Below are 21,482 nucleotides of genomic sequence, written 5' to 3'. Positions count from 1 at the left end.
CCAAACAAAACACATCGGTTGGCCAGATTTCACCCAGTGAGCAACCACCATGGGATCACTGTGCTTGGATGAGCCTTGGAACATTTTAATAGATGGTACAGATCACACTTCCAAAACACAGTTCTGCCAGGAAAGACAGGGCTGGGGTAGGGGTGAGGGGTGGGGTTTGCTGGGATGAGAAGGCAGGATGAGATGACCAAGTCTTGGAGCCCCACATCCCAGAGGAATTCTGAGGAAATAATGTAAATGGGACATTTGTCATCACAATTCACAGGCTCAGGGAAGCAAAGTGGATTATATTTCTCAAACACCGAGATACCAACCATCTTTGTAATCCAGCCTTTTACTAATGAAGCATCCTAAAAAATGTTTAGAAAGCCCTCAACGTGTACCTATTAGTCCTTTCCCAAAGTTTTGATCTGGGTTTTCATCCATTGATACTTAACTGAAGCAAACAGCCCCTGAAGGCTGAAAGCCTTCCTGCCTGCCGAGGCCCCAGGGAATACTTTCTCTGACAAAATTAAACAGGGCACTTACCAAAAATGACAATCACTAGCAAGACGGGCAGCCCAATCAGAAAATACCAAGTGGAAATAACCGATTCCCGCTCGACGTACAGTTCCAGGTTTCCCAGTTTGACCTAAGGGGACAAAGAGGTGGGGTCGAGGTGGGGACCACATCTAGGTACACAATTTTTCCCCCCAAATGGTCTTCTCCAAGATACAAAAAGAGGTGGCAAGCTAGGTAGGATATCCGAGTTCAAGTCCCGTCTCTGCGCAGATTGGCTATGTGAATTTCAGCCAATCAAGAACATTCCCTGTGCCTTGGTTTCTGGATTCAGCTCCAATCAGTTGCAGGGCTAGACCCACAGATTTTACACTTTGGTCCTCTTTGCCCTGGGGGTTTTAAACTGCAGGAATGGGGGCGATAAAGAGATAGTAACCTGTGGGTAAGACACCCTCTTACCCCTGGACTAAGGAAGTAATCCAACTTTTTAACCTCTTCTACATCTTGTGTTTTCTTGATGGGCCTATTTTGAAGGAAGCATTCTGTGGGAAAAACCAGTTTGGCAATGCTGCCGGGATGATCCCTGAGGGGCTTTTCCAATTTTAGGTTTTGATTATAAAAGTTTGTAAAACTTGTAAAGGGAAAAACTCTATATCAAGCCTTATTTTTGCATTGACATACATATAAGTATTGAGGAACATTACCATCCCGGGAGCCACGGCTGCCCCTGTGGAAGTATCTGTGCAAAGTGGCTAGAGTGCAGACTCCAGGCCCAGACAGCCCAGGTTCTAAGTCCCAGGCCAGAGAATGAACCTGGGCCCTCGGCAGTGAGAACACGAGTCCTAACCACTGGACCGCCAGGGAGCTCCCCCTTGTTGTCCTTCCCAGCTGTAGGAGCTTGCGTGAGTCACCTATCCGTGCAGCTCTCACTTTCCCCATCTCTAAAATGGGATGCTGTTACGCCTCTTCGGAGGGTTGTCGTGAAGATGAAACGTGCCGGCATTTGTTTGTAAGCGAGTTCCTGGCACTCCCGCTTAGAGCTCTCCAGCGGACTCCTGGAGCTCAGAGCCAAGTCCTCACAATGACCCCCAATTGGCTGTCCATGCTCCCCGTTAATGCTCTCACCTCCTTGGAATACTCCCCGCCTTGTTCCTTCCACTCCGCCACACTGGTCTCCTTGTTGCCCTTTAACAGCACCAGGGAGGCTCCTGACCCAGGAACTTTGCAACCTGTGGTTCCCTTTGCCTAGAACACTCTACCCCAGATGGCCCACAGCTCATGCCCCTCGTATCCCTGAGGTCCTGATTCAAACGTCGTCTTGGCAAAAGCCCTTTTCTGGCCACCATCGTAAACCTTGCAGCACTGCCCCTCATCTCCTGCTTCATTTTTCTTCATAACAGTTACGACCATCTAACACATCTTCAATTTATTTTCTATACTACCTGCCGTTTTAGGTAAGATCCATAAAGGCAGATATTTTGGGGGGTGGTGGGGTAGGCGAGTCTGTTTACTTCTCTGCTATGTCCCTATGTCCCAGTGCAGGGACTCAGGAACTAGTCCTGGATAATGAAGGGTGCTACCATTTGCTCTTCTCAACTAACCAGACACGTGGGATCCCTTGTGAGTTTAGTTGCTGTTATTCATTTTATAATTATTATGACCCTCTTTACCGTACAACAGACGGACCAAGGGAGGTTCAGCTAAAGCCAACTTATCTAAGGCCACACAGCTATTAACTGGTGCAGCTGAGACACAAACACATTTTTTATTTTGCCTTCCAGTTGATGTTCTTTTTTCTTATCCTTTACCCAATTACTTATGACTCTAGATCATAAAGCGTTTTGGAGGGGGGGATATAGACTGTGCAGAGTCTCGTATGGCATGAATACTATAAACGGAGGTTTCTAATATGTTTCCCTTCACCACGGTCTCCTGTCTTTATTGTGGGACATAAATATACCAGTGATGGGATGGACCCTCAAACGTGTCTGGGAAAAGATTAAATCCAGTGAGTCTGACTTCATGGTGGAGAAAGCAGCCCATGACCCCTAGGTTATCTGGTCCCCATTAGACTCCACTGCCACTTTCAGTGTGCCAGGGAAGCCCCCATTCTGGGTGTCTGCCAAGACATGCCACCTCTGCCTTTGGGCAAAGAATGACAGCTCACTCGTCAATGGGTCTAGAGATTCTGCTGCAGATGCTGCGGTCTAAACGTATGGCTAGAACAAAAGCTATCAAGACTCATTAGTATCATAAACAATGGTGTGCTCAGTGCTTGGACATTCCAATGGCACAGGGATGGGTTCTGCAAGCTATTCTGGAGGAATAGCGTTTGGGCCTACAATACCAGCTTTGTTTATCTTCACTGAAAGTGAAGATCTAACGATCCATAAAAGATTCTATTCTGGCTTCTGGTTTAGCCAAGGAATCCCCCCTCCCCCCGCCCCACACCAAATAAGGTAAAACTGACGGGTAGGACTGTCAGGCAACCTACGCGAACTTTCTTGGAAGAGGTGGCGATGCTGTTTGCCGCAGTGATGCCTTTAATTTTGCAGAAGATGGTGGTGAGATCTTGATTTCTAGTAATATTTTCAAAACTGCAATTTAATTGCTCATTTTCTCCATGAAAGAGAGTAATTTCAATGTCTTTCTTGGAAATGTTGAAGTTATCATTTTCTTTCTGTGAAGAACAAGGTGAAGATGAAGAAGTCAAGGCGCGTGTGGAAACTCACAAACATAAGACACCTTCCCTGTGGAGGGGAGCACATCCTCCCACCCGAAATGAGAGAGACATACTTGAATTTTGACTTCCAATTCTGTGTCCACCTCAGGCTCAGCCCGGTACCCTGTAAATCTGGGGTCGTCAAGGTACTGCAAGCTTCCACAATCCAAGTAGGTCTCCTGGACCCTGAGCTTCACAGTGACATTCGTACGCCCTTTTGAACTCTTTAAACTGGGGGCTAAAAATCTGCAGTGAGTCGCCATACAATATTCAGAGACCTGAGGGAGAAGGAAAGAGCATTTTGACAGCTTCATTAATGAATTTCAGCTCTGGGATTGAAGAGTTAAGTGACCTGGGCAACTGAACCTCTCTGTGCCTCTGTTTTCTCCTCTGTAAAATGGGGATAACAGCATACCCACCTCATGGGGTTGAATTAACTCTAAATTAAATGAGATGAGGTCTCACTAAATTAAATGAGAATATCCATGCAAAAATGCTTACAAATCCATGCAAAAAAGCACTCAACAAATGCTAATATGATTATTAATATTATTAGTAATAATGAAAGAAGAAGGTGATACAATAGGAAAAAAGGGTACTCGGAAGAGAAGTCAGCTAGAGAAAGGGGAAGACTGCACCAACGGGCCTGCGTGTCCTTCAAGACGTCAAGGCTGAGTCCTGGGAAACTACAGGAAGGGAGGAGCCAGTTCTTCGGCAAGGCTGGCTGCAGGCTTGCGTCTGCTGGCTCAATCACTCTGTGTTGGCGAACCCCTGTGCTTTAGCAGAAATCACTAACCACAAGAGGAAAAGGCTTTGCAGGCCTAACAAAAAGTAGAGGAAAACAAAAGTAAAAGGGACAACACAGCTCCCATGAAAGAAAGAGCATGAAGATGGGAAACCACGCAGAAAGGGTGGCCCACTTGACAGGCTTATTTAAAACAAACAAGCGAACGTAAATACTGTCATTTTCAGGTGTGCAGAGAGTTGGGCAGAGAAAGCTGCTGGGAGAGGGGAGGTTGACAAACGTTCTCAAGAAGAGCAGCTAAGGCTCCTAAAAGGAAATTTGCCAGATGGGGATTTTTCCTCTTTGTTATTTGCTGTCTAACTAATGTTGGAATTTTAAAAAGAGGGTAGGAAGAAGCAACAGGTGGGAAAATCTGATGCAAGGCACTGAGATGTGGACAAGCAGAACCTCCCTTCACCTTTAACGCCTTTCCAAACGACGGCCCTGAATCTCTCATTCACATCTCTGGTGACATGAAGAAAACCACAAAACCCACTGCCTCAGCCCTCTCAAGAGCCGGAACCCCAGCAGGCTGGCTTTCTGCTGAAGACGCCTTCTAGAAAGATTCCTGGTGATAGGGTCACCCTAACCTCATTATTCTCTACTCTCTAAATTTCCATACCAGTGTCATCCGAAATGCTCTTTTTCTCTAGTTTCTGAGCAATTTCTTGGCCACCTTCACTGGCCATCTTGTTTTCTTTCACTCCTTAAAATTAAGCTGTTCTGCAAGATTCCACCTCAGGCGCTCTTTTCTTCTTCCTTTGTGCCCCCACTCCCAGGATGTCGTTCACATTCTCCTTCTAACGACCATGCTACAAAGATGACCCGTCATCTCCCCACCATCCCTAGATACCTGCAAGAGCATCCTTCTGGGTCTCCCAGGCTTTTTTTCAGTTACTGCCTCTCCATATGATCCTATGCACCATCGCCAAAATCATCATCATCAAGGGTACCTATCCTCACGTCACTCCCTGCTCAAAGATCTTCAATCCCTCCCCACTGCCTACAGAGCTAAGGGCAGACTTTTCAGTCTGATCCTCTCTTCCGGCCCAGCGTGGCTTTGCAGCCGTCCCTCTGGCTCATTCCCGACCCATCCTCTCGGCTCCAGCAGAGCAGGACTCACCAATATTCCCATCAGGGGCCTGTGAGTGAGTGTCTCCTCTGCCCCCCTGCTTCTACCTGCTCATACCGCTCCACTCCACAGACATGCTGAAATCTGCTGTAGTTTAATTTCTCTTTCATGTGAAAGCACACAGTGGGGTATCTGAGCTGGAAGGGAATCAGAGGACCTAGAACTTCAACACGGCCTGTGCGCTCAGCTTTCCATCCCAGTGTAGATTACCCGTCTCCCTCGGTGAAGGCAGCGTGACTCTCTTTTTTACCTTTTGTCCCTGCAGCCAGGAAAATGTTTGGCCCACAGTAGGTGCTCAGTGAATTCTACTTGATATAGGGACAGCACTGGGGAGGGAGAGCAAGTTCACTCACAAATGCAGGCAATGCCTCTGGTAAGAGGGTCAGTCTCTACGAACCACTCAACAGGATGTGTTGACATCATGGAGATGGGGCCTGGAATCAGATACAACATGAGGCTTGGAACTGGCTCTGAAGGGTGTCAGGACTCGGACATGTGTATGACAAGGATCTAGGAGGACTTAGGAAGGCCTCCTGGACCTAGACCTGAAGCCACACTGGTTCCAAGCGGAGGCCGGGTCTGTGGCTACTAACATGCCTGCCAGCTTTGGCAGGTAGTGGTCTGGCTGGGCCTCAGAGAGGCTGTTATCTTCACATCTCTCAGGAAGGAGGGACAGAAAGGGGAAGAGAGAATGGGGAGAGCCTTCGAGAAGAGCCTAGAAGTGCACTCAGAGGCCCCGACTTGTCTCTGAAGTTCATCATTTCCCATAACGAGGCCCGTGTGTGAATCGTGTTGGGCTAAGAACTAAGTGGGGCTGAGGGCCAGACCCCTGTGCGGGGACAGGAAAGGCAAGAGGAGGTGAGGTCAGAAGGAAGGCACCAAGCCAGGTCAAAGAGACAAGGGCAAGAGAAGGAGAAGCACATGACAGCATCTCTGGGACTTCCACAGGTCACCTCACCTCTGAACCACAGCGTGCTCTGTGTGGTGGGACCACTACCACCTACTCTCCACAGGAATGCTCTTCCTTCCATCACACCTCAGCCACTCACAAGGCATTCTCACACGTATTCACAAACACTGTCTCATCAAGGTGACTTGTTACACAGGGAGGAGATGGCAGGTCTTGTCGTATCACCTCTCTTCCCTCTGTGCCACACCTCGAAACTCTCAACTCCAAGTCTGAGGTCTTATTATTTCCATTATAGTACAGATGGTATTTATTATAGATCATGCAACAGGTAAAAGCTTATGATAGCACAAAGGCACAGGAACAAAAAATACACCCCAACATATCTGAGTGTGATGAAAACAAAATCATCCTTGAAAATAACTATTATTACAAAGCAGCTGAAGACTTACATTTATGTTTCCTTTTAGCTCGTGTGAAATGATTAAGTTGTCAATTACATCAAAATTTCGACCCATGATGGTTATATTTTGACCACCACTGCAAGGCAAAAAGCAATGAGAGGAGTTTCATAGATAAACACACAGGCATTTTGCATTTATGAATAAAACCATCAATTTATTCGTACTCAATATTAAACTCAGTTATGTTTGAGAGCAAATTAATAAATTCTAATTTCAAACGCACGACAGCTTAAAAAGTCTTTTCATGATACTGACAGTTTTTAAGATACATAAATATAAAAATTCAGGTTGGATCCTGTTTTAAGTCTAAGAAAATGTCCAAATTCTTGTATAGAATTTTGAGTTTTGCTGTGTCATGTTTCCACATATAATTAGATCATCAGCTGTACCTTGAAAAGATTTCACTAAGTAGAATTTTGTTTGATTACTGTTTAATCTATATGAAGACTTCAATCTAACAGCTTTCAAAATCAAACTCCCAACCTACCGATTATATTTTATGTAGGGAGACAGGGAATACTTTGGACAAGGTAAAATTATAAATGACATTATAAGTCTAAATTCCTATTTGGTAAACCACATAAGTAACATTTATGTCCTATCTCTCTGAAACTAAGCCAAATAATTTCACATATTCTTAGCACATAATTGCATTTAAGCAAAGTGGTCATTAGATGTGAAATAAACAGCTGTCCACAGCTCTGGCCACCCTTTCCCGTTCACACAGGTCACTAAGACACTCGTTCCAGGGGACAGGAGCCTGGATAGGTCAGCTCCATCGGCCAGCCGAGCCCATGATGACAAGACCAGGAGGTGGGCACGAGCAGGCCAATTTGTGTAGGGCAGAGGGACGACATTAAGCCCTGAACCTTCCAGCCACAAGGGGAAAGAGCTGAGCTGGCCTTGCGCCAGCCTGTCACCATTACTAGAAAACCAGGCCAAGTGTGCTCCACCACCGGTCAGACTGCAGAGCCATGTTCTGCCAAGAGACACGGGCTCAGAATGTCACAGGTGACTGGACATTAAGAATCCTCATATTGGGCTTCCCTGGTGGCGCAGTGGTTGAGAGTCCGCCTGCCGATGCAGGGGACGCGGGTTCGTGCCCCGGTCCGGGAAGATCCCACATGTCGCGGAGCGGCTGGGCCCGTGAGCCATGGCCGCTGAGCCTGCGCGGCCGGAGCCTGTGCTCCGCAACGGGAGAGGCCACAACAAAGAATCCTCTTATTTTACAACAAAGGAGAACACTGGTGGCTCAGAGCACAGCACCCCGGGCCAGACTGCCCCGAGCCTTCAAGTTGTCTGAACGCTCCCCACCTCAGTTTCCTCATTGGCAAAAAGGGCTACTCATAGCGGAGCCCTTAGGCTTGTGAGGATTTCTGAGTCAACAGATCCAACACACCAGGCATGTGGGGAGTGCCGCATCGATGTTTGCTTTTATTTATAGGAAGGATTGAGACCCACGGCAGAGAGTGCCATGCTGGAGCATTGGTTTGGACATTTCAGCTTTCCTCATGCCACTATTACAGGCAGAATTGAAGTCCCAACACCCAGTACCTCAGCATGTGACTATATTTGGAGATACGACCCTGAAAGAGGTAATTAAGGTTAAATGAGGTCATTAGGGTGTGCCCTAATGCAACACGACAGGTGTCCTTATAAAAAAAGATTAGGACACAGGCAAGCACAGAGGGAGGACCATTGTGAAGGCACAGACAGAGGATGGCCCTCTACCAGCCTAGGAGAGAGGCCTCAGAATAAATCAACCCTGGAAGCGCCTTGATCTTGGACTTCTAGCTTCCAGAAATGTGATGCAATACATTTGTGTGATTTAGCCATCCAGTCTGTGGCTCTTTGTTATGGCAGCCCTAGCAGCCTAATACATCCACCGCTCACTTCATCTTAAATAGGAATATCAGAAGTGATTTTCTTCTTTTTCTTTTTTTTTTTTAAAACAAAGCTGCATCTGTAGTTTCACCTAGACAGTACTTTGAAAGTTAACTTCATGCTGTGTTAGGAGGAGAAACTATCTTTAGGGTTATATTCTAAAATCTGAATGTGAATTTAAATTCAGCTAAGGGGGAGTTTTTTTTTTTTTTTTTTTTCTTAATGTAAGCGTCACCTGAAAAGAGTTTCTTTGGAATTTCCATCTCTCACTTAGGGTATATCTTTGAAATGTAGATACTGCTTTGCATTTAGATAGCTCCCAATATTTCCTCAAATTATTCAAAACAGCTTACTCTAAAGGTTATAAATTGAAAGATGTAAGAAAGAAGAAGCTTTGTGTCATGGGCAGGAATGAAATGTAATGAAGAGGGTTATGTATTTGTAACAGAAACCTAGGTTTAGTTACTACAATTGAACAAAAATTTTCAAATGCATAAGGTTTAATACGATCTGAACATAAACCAGAGTCTGAGCAAACATTTTAGCTGTGAGTTTCCCAGCAGCCACAGCTAAGAGTAAAACAAGATGTACTCATAGTGTTTACTGTGACAACGGAAAGCAAGCTGCTTATCAGGTATACCTTTGTTTTCTAAGAATAAATCCTACAGAGGAAATTCTGTGATGAGAATTTAGATATGACAATTATTTCTGTATTTATTTGCGTGAAATCCATGATCTTTATGAATATGACCTTGTTAACCACAACAAGAGAAAAATATGCTCTAGAAAGTACCTGATCCAGGTGGTAGCAGGATATATGAGGGAACAGAGGGGCAGAGCGATATAAGACAAGTATCCCGCCGAAGAACAGCTGCCGCCATCGAACTGGATACACACATCCTTCATTTCTTTTCGGCTTGATGGAAGAGAGAATTTCATATGGGTGTCATTTAGCACGTGGCTAACCTGTATCCTAGAAAGGGGTAGAAAAGAACTCTTCAGTGACACGGACCTTAGCACAATTGATTACCCAAGGGGACAGGATATGAATTTCACTTGAACTACAACAGCTCCCAAACTATCGGAACAGCCTCAGGCAACTGCCGATTAATCAGGGTCCACTTACTCAGTATGGGTATTATCTGGGGGCTGGGTTCCTCTTTCTTTTGTGCATTTTTATGTTTTTATTTGCATTTCCCTTAGAAGTGGGGAAAGAAGGAAACGTAACCCTTGCCTTTAAGAAGCCCTAATAGGAAGTGGAACGTGGACTAGGTATTAAAGTATACTAAGGAACTGTCATTAATTTTGTTGAGTATGCTAAGGCTATATGTTAGACATATATACTGAAGTATTGTACTTATGAGTGAAAGGATATGGTGAGATATCCTGGGATATGCCTTTACTTTTTTTTTTTTTTAATTTTTAAAAATTTATTTTTGGCCGCATTGGGTCTTCATCGCTGCACGTGGGCTTTCTCTGGCTGCGGCGAGCGGGGGCTACTCTTCATTGCGGTGCACGGACTTCTCATTGCGGTGGCTTCTCTTGTTGCGGAGCATGGGCTCTAGGTATGCGGGCTTTAATAGTTGTGGCACGCGGGCTCAGTAGTTGTGGCTCGTGGGCTGTAGAGCGTAGGCTCAGTAGTTGTGGCGCATGGGCTTAGTTGCTCCGCGGCATGTGGGATCTTCCCGGACCAGGGCTCAAACCGGTGTCCCCTGCATTGGCAGGTGGATTCTTAACCACTGCGCCACCAGGGAAGTCCTGGGACATGCTTTTAAAAACTCCAGCCGCCATCCTTCCTTCACTTCCAAAAATGCGGAGGAGATAGATGAAACAAAATCGGCAGAATGTTAAGTTTGGAAGCTGGAGGAAGGGTACAGAGAGGTTCGTTACACTCTTTTCTCTTGTGTATGATTGGAAATTTCCATGATGAAAAGCTTGAAAAAAGAGAAGTCCCAGTCAAACACCGGGGCAGGGGTGTGGTAGAACCCAACCCCAGGCAGAGATGGGGATTCTGCTGTTCAAAGAGCAGAGGGCGCAAAACTAAAGTCCATGCCAAGAGCCCAGGGGTCTCAGAATCAATCAGCATCAGAACCACGGTGCCTCCCGAGGAGCTCCAGACTGGAATTTAGCTGGGACTGTCCTAGGTGCTCCTGAAATCTGCAGAGTGTGCCCTCAACACCTTTCAGCAGTCAAAACAAAGCCTTCTACAACACTCCCTCTGTAACCTGCAGCTTCCTCTGTACATCCCGTCTACAATGAGCCTCTAAAGCGCAAGTCATGAAGATGGGGTTCTGTCTGAATAATGCTCAGTATAATTATGCCACGTGAGAATCTATTATTATTACTTAAAGGCTACGTGCGTGATTATCTACTTTAATGCACGTAGCCTTTAAGCCTTTAAGTAGTAATAACAGATTCTAACAATAAGGCAAATTCAAAAAAATTTGAGTCGGTTTGTACTTATACCACCTCAAATTTACATTCTAAGATTTTATATTCAGAGCAAAGCTCTAGGAAATTCATTGTAAAATGGCTGATCATTAATATTCACACTTATTTATCAATTTTTGAAGGAGGCAGAAATATGGGTCCTTCCACTACTATCCTTATATTTTTCTCTTCAGAGTAATTAGGCATTACAAAATACCATAATAAAAGAGTTTTAGGATTATGGCATGAACTCAGATATAGGATTAACTGGGTATTATGTTTACTGCTCATGAACTTGGGTTCACCACACAGATGTGGTTACTGAAATGCTACATGCAGAAAGGTCTCTCTTAGTCATTTAATTTAATAACTGCAGTATCTCAAGACATATTCGGAATTGGAATGAGAGCATAAACAGTCAGAAACACGGTAATGCTAGGAAAAACGACTTATTTTCCAGTGAATTTGATTGCCTTTCAGTGAACACACAGGTGTCTAACTTCACAGATTTTGCTACACAAAATGAAAGATTTTTGCAGGGGGGTATTTAGCCAGCATAAATGGTACAAAAATACCTGGGTCGCATAGATACAGCCACTAATGTGTGCTTGATAATTCTGGTAAATAGCAGAACAGAGCAGAGCCCCCAGTGAGCAGCTTTTTCCATCAAAATGACAGACATCCCAAATTTACTGCTAGGAGGGGAAGGGGGTGGCAGTTAAATGCAGCAAATGAATTAAAACAGAAAACTCAGTACATAAGTGTGGCAGATTCAAACACTGTACAAATCTGTTTCAGTAATTAAGAACCAAAACACCACGCTTCAGTGGACTGTCTTCAGCGCGTTCCCACGATGAGAACAAAGTCAGTATTACACTTCACGTAGACTGCAACATCTTTTACTTCAACTTAGCTCACAATTATAAACACTAACAAGCAGAAAACTCAAATTATCTATTATGTTATTATTCTTAATTTTTTTTGCGGTACGCGGGCCTCTCACTGTTGTGGTGTGTCCCGTTGCGGAGCACAGGCTCCGGACGCGCAGGCTCAGCAGCCATGGCTCACGGGCCCAGACACTCTGCGGCATGTGGGATCTTCCCGGACCGGGGCACGAACCCGTGTCCCCTGCATCGGCAGGCGGACTCTCAACCACTGCGCCACCAGGGAAGCCCTATTATGTTATTATTATTTTCTCTCTTTTTGTGGGGTAGCATTTGCACAAGAGTGTTAGTGAAATACTGAGATTTTCTTCTCTCAAAGCTTCATTGAAAGGATGTGTTAGGGGAAACAGATCATAGAAATAATGATGTTCAAATGGTACACTGACCAGATATTTGTGTTGGGGTGTTTTGTTTTCCTTCTTCTTTTTTAAATTAATGTATGTTCCACTGAATTATTATTCGAGCCTGAAACCAATCCAATAAAGAGAAGCCCAAAAAGAATACAATGGGGGCTTCCCTGGTGGCACAGTGGTTGAGAGTCCGCCTGCCGATGCAGGGGACACGGGTCCGTGCGCCGGTCCAGGAAGATCCCACATGCCGCGGAGCGGCTGTGCCCGTGAGCCATGGCCGCTGAGCCTGCGCGTCCGGAGCCTGTGCTCCGCAACGGGAGAGGCCACAACAGTTGTTGAGAGGCCCGCGTACCGCAAAAAAATTAAAAATAAATAAATAAATAAAAATAAAAAGAATACAATGGATCAGAAAATTTCATTTTTTCAACTGTAATACATTGAAAGTGTGGTCCTATTTTCCTGTAAAATTCCAAAGTGCTCAACTATTTTTCTAAGTGGATCATCTTCAAAATGATGTCTGCTACTCAAATCACTTGATTTTGTTCATGAAAACAAAACAAGACCCCAAGAGGCAACGTCCTGGAATTATTGTATACTGAGATTTTGGGGGTAACATGGGACAGATTCTCCCACAATTAACTTTAAATGTGGTGCTTAAATTATTTCACTTACTGAAATTATGTTATATCAAATATGCAGACTAATTGGCTCAGATTGGCACATGGAAATAAATTAACTATATAAAGATTCTAATCACAGTGCTATTCCTTTGATGTAAGTTTTAGCTTTTCACTACTTTACGAAGAATAAATTACTCATATTTCAACTCACACATCCTTATCACAAGTACTGGTTCCTTTCAGGATCATTGTGATATTCGATGCCTGGGTAAAGTTTGCTCCCGTGACGATCACATTACTTTTCCCTAAGGTTGATATTTTCTGTGGCTCAATGGACTTAATGTAGAAGACCTATTGGAAGGAAAAGATTCAAACACAAGATCAAAGCTAAGAAATGGCACTGTTTGAAAAAATCTGTTTATGTGCTGCAGTTCGAAGAAATCACTGGGAAATTACAACATTTTGCAAACACAAGCAGACAGTGTTTAATGAAATCAGTGAATTCAAGGGAGAGGGCTGAAGACTCATGTCTCTCAACATGCGACAGCATGAGGTCAAACCAATTAGTCTTTGTCTCACGAGACAGTTGAAAATACAGTTGAAGAGTCTGACATTCTGTCTGAAGAGTGAGCTATCACTAGAGTCTCAAAACTGCTCACTGCCTTCCAGCCTCTGCAGGCTCACCACATAGCAAAATGAAGGAAAAGACGAGCAGTCCACTGACTATAAGTCAGCACCAGACTCATCACTAAGTTGGAATAAATGTCATTCTGGATAAATTTAATTCCCAAGAAAGCAGTTCCTAGTTTTTGTTTGTTTCAGCAGGCTATTTGAATCAAGGAGTATACTGCAGCGAAAAAAAAAATCTCAAGAAATCACCTAAGTCACCTAATATCAAGTAGTTGCATGCCTAAACCACTGGGGCCAACCATTTCCATTCTCTGGTTTGCAGATACCATCTTCTCTTTGGTACCCATTACAAGCTTTACCAGGCCTTTCTTTATCAAGAAAGTCTCCCTTGGAATCCCTCGTAACTGGGGCCCCATCTCATGTAGATATATGCACCTTACTTCTCTATTTGCAACGTTTAATCAAATTCTCCTTTTTAAAAAAGTCCTCTATTTGATGGCAAGAATCATTTTCCCTTTCAAAGACAAAACAATCCTGATTTCTCTCACTTTTCTCTACAGATGCCACTGTCTTTCTGATCATTTAGTAGTTGTTTTGTAGACCATTTCCAGAAAGTCTATGTTCTTCTACAATATGGACCAAACAGGACAAGATTCTAAGATTCTAGCCAATAAAAAGCTCAGCAGATCTTTAGCATGAGTGAATTCTCATACTCGCACTCTTGATATTTGAAAACGACCCCCAGGTCCAGAGATGCTTAATCATGTGAAATTTGGCTTAAATCATAAACACAGAGTGTATCCACTTAGAGGATAACGTCTAGGAGGAAGCCACTTAAGGCACTGGGGGAGCCTTAGTCACATCCAGCACCTGCCTACCACCTGCTTCTTCAAGCAGCCCAGGGTCCTTTGCTCCTTTGTATGTATAATGCTCATCACGGCGGACTTGTTGCACTGCTGGGGCTGCCCATCCTGCTGAAAGGATGTTTTATCATTCTGGTCCTTGAGAAACCCAGGTGCTATATGGTAAAGCAGTCACCATCACTCATTATCACCATGGATCGGTTTTGCAGATTGAGGTAAATTCATTGTTTAGTCATCACAGTAATGATGTAATACGACAGAGAATTGATTTCGGTGGCAGAATTTATTTTAATCACTTTAGTAAAGGACTTGAGCCCCGTATTTATAGAATCACTAAGGGCCCGAAAGGGTCACTTTAATTATGCTGTTAGAGTTGACTGCATTTTATGGGGGAAATTATCTGCAAGAGTGGTACTTGGAATGGGGGGGATTAGCGAAGACTTCAAGATAAATCCCTTGCAAATGCCAAGTGTGTGTTGGATAGCAAAAGGCTTACTCTTTGCTCTGACATGATGACAGCTAAGTGAACAGGTATTTGTTAAACACCTACAGGATCCCTAGGACAGCGCTAGGTGTTGTGGAGGACACATAACCTCTGCGTGCACTAGATCAGGGGTGGGCAAACTCCTGGATTTGCCTGGAGCAAATCAAATTCAGTCCGTTGCTCGTTCTTGTACAGCCTATGAAAAAACTGTCAAAAGAAGAATAATATTCCATGACATTCAAATTTCAGTGTCCATAAATAAAGTTTTTTTGGAACAGAGCCACGCCCGTCATTTATGCACTGTCTGTCACTGCTTTTGTACTACAACGGCAGAGCCGAGTCTCTGCGACAGAGATCATGTGGTTTGCAAAGCCTAAAATATTAACTGTCTGGCTCTTTGAAGAAAAAAATCTTGCCAACCCCTGTACTAGAGGATCCACTGTCTTCTTAGGGAGGCAAGAGGCTTTATGTTAAACCTCAGTGCAGACTCACATTTATATCCAAGTCAGCTATGATTCTCAGGTTTCTTTGAAGATAGCCCTTCTCAATTCTTAGACTGCTGATGTCTGCTTACGCAAAATTTCAAACACGCCCAGTAAATGCTACTTCTTCGCTCTCATGAGAGGCTAAAGAGAGCCTTATAACTAACCTAAAACAGATTTTCCAAAGGGGATTATATTTTGCTCCTTAAACGGCTCTACAAATACCATCAGAGGACCCGCCACGTCATCTCATTAACTTTTTAAAAATAAATTTATTTATTTAATTTATTTATTTTTGGCTGTGTTGGATCTTTGTTGCTGCACGTGGGCTTTCTCTAGTTGCAGCGAGCGGGGGCTACTCTTTGTTGAGGTGCGCGGGCTTCTAACTGCAGTGGCTTCTCGTTGCGGAGCACGGGCTCTAGGCTCATGGGCTTCAGTAGTTGTGGCACGTGGGCTCAGTAGTTGTGGCTCGCAGGCTCTAGAGCCCAGGCTCAGTAGTTGTGGTACACGGGCTTAGTTGCTCTGCGGCATGTGGGATCTTCCTGGACCAGGGCTCTAACCTGTGTCCCCTGCATTGGCAGGCGGATTCCTAACCACTGCACCACCAGGGAAGCCCCACGCCTCATTAACTTTTTATTTCCTCTTGGGTAGAGACAGCTACTTCAAAAGGATTTGGTTTTAAAACCTTATTGTTTCGAGAAGTTTCCACTGGCTGTCTAGGAAGGGATCCAGCCCTGGCCTATCTCATGAAAGCAGATGCTTCTTGTCTGCTTGCAAAGAGGGTCAGATTAGTTGTCCTTTGCTTGCTTGGAGAACCCCTTTTAATCTTAATAAGTGCAGTAAAGAGCTACCAAGGGGATCTCACTAAATAAACAGCACAGGTATACAAGGAGAAAAAAAAAAAACAGGGTTCTTATATGGCTGTACTACCTGGCTACAACAAGTCTTAGAAATAAAACATTTTCTATTTTTACTGATAAATATCCTTTAAAAATCTATTACAGACAAAAGGCCAAGAATGATCTCTCCATACACTCAACATTTTAGATCTATTTCTGTATTTTAATCAAAAATTAATTCACAACCTGAAATGAAGTAGCAGGTCCCATAAACTGACACATACAAGGGGTTAATTTAAAAACATAATCCAGCTTGATGCAAAGAGATAATTCCTTACAGCCCTACAGTGAAATTCCTCCCTCATCCTATGTCCAAGGATTTCCATTTATTTATCAAATCAAAATACCATTGGCTGTAACCCTTATCGCCCTGGGTTGCCCAGCAATTAACCTCAGAATAGTCCACTTCCTGTCAGTTACATTTTAAAGACTTAAGAGTTATTTTTAAACGGCTGCACAATTTAAAATTATTTCATAAAATACTATGAGCTCTGGTTGCTCACAAGTTTAAATCACTCCCTGTTTGGTATAAAAAAGCACATTAGAAACTGGCTAACTAGGTAATTACAGAATAGCCAGTTATTTTTATTTATTTTTAAAAAACAAAGTCATTATAAGACACTGGAAATAGCACAACCACTAAGAACTAGTTATCTTTGGAAAGGTCTAAGAGGATTACTCCTGACAGCAAGAGCACCTTTTGTGAAGTCTGACGTCAACACAATTCAAATTACCATGACATTAATGGAGAACCTACCACGATGATTGAAAAGAACGTATCTCGGAAAGAGGTACATTAGGAAGGCTCAGTTTATTAAGACCAAATTGTACTCTCGTATTCTGTTCCTTAAAAAAAAAAATCTGAATATAGCAAAGCTCTCTATAGCCCCGGACCTGAATCAACACTCAGTAAAACATCTCTCAGATTTTCACTTGCGAAATTAGTTCAAACGGGACCGGATAAAAAGTCACATGAATCCAAAACCAGCTGGAAATCTGAAACCAAAGGACATTAGAGAGATGAAAGGTAGCACAACTAATTAAAGGAAAGTGTCCTGTAGGGCCCTACAGGGGTATTCGGTTCAGAATTATTTAACATCTTTATTAATGACCGAAAAGGACGGAAGTAATATATTAATGAAATGTATAAATTGAGAAGAGTGGTAACCAGCAGTGGAGATGGTAAAGTGTAAAAGGAGGTGAGACGTGGAAAGAAAACAGCAAAATACAATCCCGCCGAGGAAAAATGAAAGCGCTAAATAGAACGAAAAGGTTGTGTCCATCCGCGGCTCGGCCCCCAGGTGAATGCCCCTTGGTGGGGGCCCCGGGGACAGGTCCTTGGGAGACTGGAATGTAACTTGGTCCCAGGAATTGTCAAGAGTTAGAATGCCAACTGAGATGGACCTGGAGAAAGAAGGTGACAGACCAAGGCCCTGTGCAGAGAGATTAAGGCTTGCTTCTGTGACCTGGGGGACTTGAAGGCGGGGCTGCCGAGGCCAGTTTATAAAGCAGTTACTCTTCGTCACTGAACTTCCCGAATGGGACTCCTGAGACCCGGACGGGGTGCCCAGGACTCTGTGACCAGGGAGGGTAGCGTCTCCCCTCTAGCAGAGACCCCACCACTCAAACCCCACCCCCTTGCTGAGTTGCAACTTCACCGTGAGACACTTGCCACTCCCCTCTCCTGAAGGCCTCAGTTTCCCATCTGAAGGCTCTTCTGCTCTCCCCATCTTGGAAAAGATGCCAGCCTTGCCTGGGTCCAACTCCTTCACTCTGACTGTGCCCCAGCCTACCCCCCTCGTCCCAAGGGCTTCAATGCTAATGCACCCCCCTGACAGCCTGCCCAGGCCATGGATGGGGCAGGCCGTGCCAGCCTAATGCCAAGAGAAGAAGTCCCTTCCAGACTGACTTCTATCATCAATACTACACTGAGGTCACACAGTATAGAGCAGTGATTAAAGCTGTGGGCCCTGGAGTCAGATGGCCTGGGTTCAAATCGCATGTCTATCATTTACTACCTACTGACCCTGTGCAAGTCAACACTTGTCTATCAAATGGGGAAAACAGGTCCATTGTGAGGCTCAAATAAAGAGGCACTTTGAGCTCAGGATATAGCACAGGCTGCACACATACGGGTCACCACTACTCAGTTTAGCACATTCTGGCCTTCCTGTGCGTAACTCTTTCCGTTGTGCACACTCAGATGCTTCATGAAAATGAATCTTACTTCCTTTAAAATATTATAAGTTCTACAACGTAAACTCCAAAGGGCACACACTTTGCCTACCTACCCAGCACATAGTAGGTGTTTAATAAACACTTTCTGAATGAATGAATGAACGAATGAGTGAATAAAGGAGCAATTGGCAGTGAACCCCACGGCACCCAGCACAGTGCTAGGCCCACAGAAGCTACTCAACAAGGTATATAATAAAGTTGATTTCATTTTCAAGGCAAGGACCCTGAAAGAGGTGATTTGGATTGCCTGTGAGAAGTTAAAATGCAATCAAAAGTGATGGAGGAAGAGAAGAGAAGTCACAAGGAAGAGAAAGAATATATATTCTCCGAGAGCAGGAGAACATGATTTTGTATGGTGTATTTCTACCCGGCGGCGATAAGCGTAACAAATATTAGAACAACATCATATCACAGATCTCCACAACCTTTCCTTGACAACAGGAAAGAAGAGCAGCCACCTCTTCTCTCAGCAGGTGGAGGCACCAGATATAAGATTGTTCCGAAAAGGAAGGAAAAGAGGTTAGGGCAGGGCGACAGGGCCAACCGTCTCTGACAGAGACTGGCCCTTACAGCTGAAAATACTGCCCATCCAAAGGGCAAATGTAGATTTTTGAGTTATTTTCCCTGCTCTGGTGATGCTTTTCCTAACGCAGCCCCCTGGTACATGACAATATGTGCTTTTAGGTCACGGTCAAGGGATGGGACATAGGGTCATGAAACAGTGTGAGGGCAACAGAGCATAACAGGGGTTGAGCCAGGAACCCTCTCTCATAAATGCCACATCCATGGATGAGCAAATTCATGCATTAAAAAAAAAGGTCTTGAAGAGCCCTGTACTTGGTGTAGGCTCCAGGGTCATTTCAATCTTTTTTTTTTTTTTTTTGCGGTACGCGGGCCTCTCACTGTTGTGGCCTCTCCCATTGCGGAGCACAGGCTCCGGACGCGCAGGCTCAGCGGCCATGGCTCACGGGCCCAGCCGCTCCGCGGCATGTGGGATCTTCCCGGACCGGGGCACGAACCCGTGTCCCCTGCATCGGCAGGCGGACTCTCAACCACTGCGCCACCAGGGAAGCCCTCAATCTTGTTTTGTCCCATAATTTCCTGCATCCTTCTGCTCCAGCCAAATCGAATCACTTAGGGTCTCCCGTAATGGGTGCCCTGGAATTTTCTGGTGACCCACTATGCTTCTGCAGTGCTAGCCCCTCTGCTTAGAAGACCCACTCCTCTGTCTCCACGTGTCCCTTCCCTCAACTACTGGCTGAAATGCCATCTTGTGTCAATCCATCCATCCATCAATCAAAGACTTATCCAACCACACCGATTAAGCGCTTGTACCCGCCAGGCACTGGGTTTAAATAATCAGGAATGACTAAGCCAAGGCCCCAGGCACAGAGAGGTTCTCTGGGTTTGTATACGGCCTGGTACCTTCTCTAGGTTAATATTTTTTTATCTTGTATCCTTATCTATGTGCTCATGTACATATAAGATTCTTGAGACTGAGGACAAGACATGTGCCCCGCCCCCCACCCGTGGTATCCGCGGAGCTCAGTGTAATGGTATCTACTAGGTGCTTGATAAACACCTGCAGAAAGAATCAACCCTAGCTCAGCATCAGGAAGCCCAAGACTATGTCTGTATCATTCACATTTCGCGTCCCCATGCCCGGCACGGAGGAAGCACTCAGTATGTATGTGATGTGGACGATGCACTGAATGAAAGCCCTCGACGCTTCTCTGCCAGGAATAGAGTGTTCAGTCCTTCATTCAAGGCCAGCATGAGCATCAAACTGGAAACCTGGATCTCCACATTCCGCATGATGATGAGAAGACAGCAGTGTCTCACAAAGCATGAGAAATCCCTACGGAGACAAACACTACTCCACTCCCTATTAACCAAAACTGAGTTTCTCAACTGAGTCATCTATTTAAAGAAAACATTTCAGTATCAACACGATGTCTTTCTCTAATATGATATTGCTTATACGTGGAATCTTAAAAAATGGTACAAATGAACCTATTTCCAAAACAGAAATAGAGTCACAGATGTAGAAAACAAACCTATGGTTACCAATGGGGAAAGCGGGGGGGGGGGGGGGGGGTGAATTGGGAGATTGGGATTGACATGTACACACCGCTATACATTGAATTGGCCAAAAAGTTCGTTCAGGTTTTGTTCTCCGTAAGATGTTAAAGAAAAACCCGAACAAACCTTTTGGCCAACCCAATATAAAATAAGGACCTTCTGTACAGCACAGGGAACTCTACTCAATACTCTGTAATGACCTATATGGGAAAAGAATTTTAAAAAGAGTGGATATAAGTATATGTATAACTGATTCATTTGTTGTACAGCAGAAACTAACACATCATTGTAAATCAACTCTACTCCAATGAAAATTAATTAAAAATAAAAGATGTCTTTCTACAAAGGTCATTCACAGAGAAGCACTGAAGACACCTGCCAATGCAGGGGACACAGGTTCGAGCCCTGGTCTGGGAAGATCCCACATGCCACGGAGCAACTAAGCCCATGTACCACAGCTACTGAGCCTGCGCTCTAGAGCCCACGAGCCATAACTACTGAGCCCGCGAACCACAACTACCGAAGCCTGCGTGCCTAGAGCCCGCGCTCCGCAACAAGAGAAGCCACCGCAATGAGAAGCCGCGCACCGCAACGAAGAGTAGCCCCCGCTCGCCACAACCAGAGAAAGTCCGTGCACAGCAACGAAGACCCAACACAGCCAAAAGTAAAATAAATTTTAAAAATTTTTAAAAAAAAAGAACTGGATGAATTTCCAGAGAATTATGTTGAGTTAAAAAGGCCAATCCCCAAAGGGTACCTCTGGGTGATACCATTTGTTTAAAGTCTTTGACATGATAAAATTATAGAAATGGAGAATAGATTAGTGGTAGCCAGGGGTCAGAAATAGAGAGTGGGAGGGAGGAAGTGGGTGTGACTATAGACAGGCAACGTGGGGGAGACTTGAGGTGACAGGACTGTTCTGGATCTTGACTGTTGTCACTGTCAATATCCTGGTTGTGATACTGTGCTATTGTTTCGCAAGATGTTACTAATGGGGGAAACTGGGTAAAAGATATATGAGATCTCTCTGTATTATTTTCTCACAACTACCTGTGAATCT

The 21,482-nt window shown here is 44.5% G+C and overlaps 1 protein-coding gene across 1 annotated transcript in view; it reads right to left on the bottom strand.

Annotated features, from left to right (window-relative positions):
• PLXNC1 (plexin C1) overlaps nt 1–21,482 on the bottom strand; it is a 141,810-nt gene that overhangs the window by 49,183 nt on the left and 71,145 nt on the right. The window contains exons 10-15 of the mRNA XM_033427725.2: nt 12,956–13,095; nt 9,194–9,373; nt 6,505–6,592; nt 3,304–3,507; nt 3,002–3,187; nt 538–640 (exon numbers count right to left, since the gene is read on the bottom strand). Of these exons, the coding sequence (XP_033283616.1) occupies nt 538–640; nt 3,002–3,187; nt 3,304–3,507; nt 6,505–6,592; nt 9,194–9,373; nt 12,956–13,095 (901 nt within the window). The remainder of the gene's footprint in view (nt 1–537; nt 641–3,001; nt 3,188–3,303; nt 3,508–6,504; nt 6,593–9,193; nt 9,374–12,955; nt 13,096–21,482) is intronic.

Source organism: Orcinus orca, chromosome 11 (assembly GCF_937001465.1).
Source record: "Orcinus orca chromosome 11, mOrcOrc1.1, whole genome shotgun sequence".
Classification (NCBI taxonomy): domain Eukaryota; kingdom Metazoa; phylum Chordata; class Mammalia; order Artiodactyla; family Delphinidae; genus Orcinus; species Orcinus orca.
This window is presented reverse-complemented; position numbering and strand designations above follow the sequence as displayed.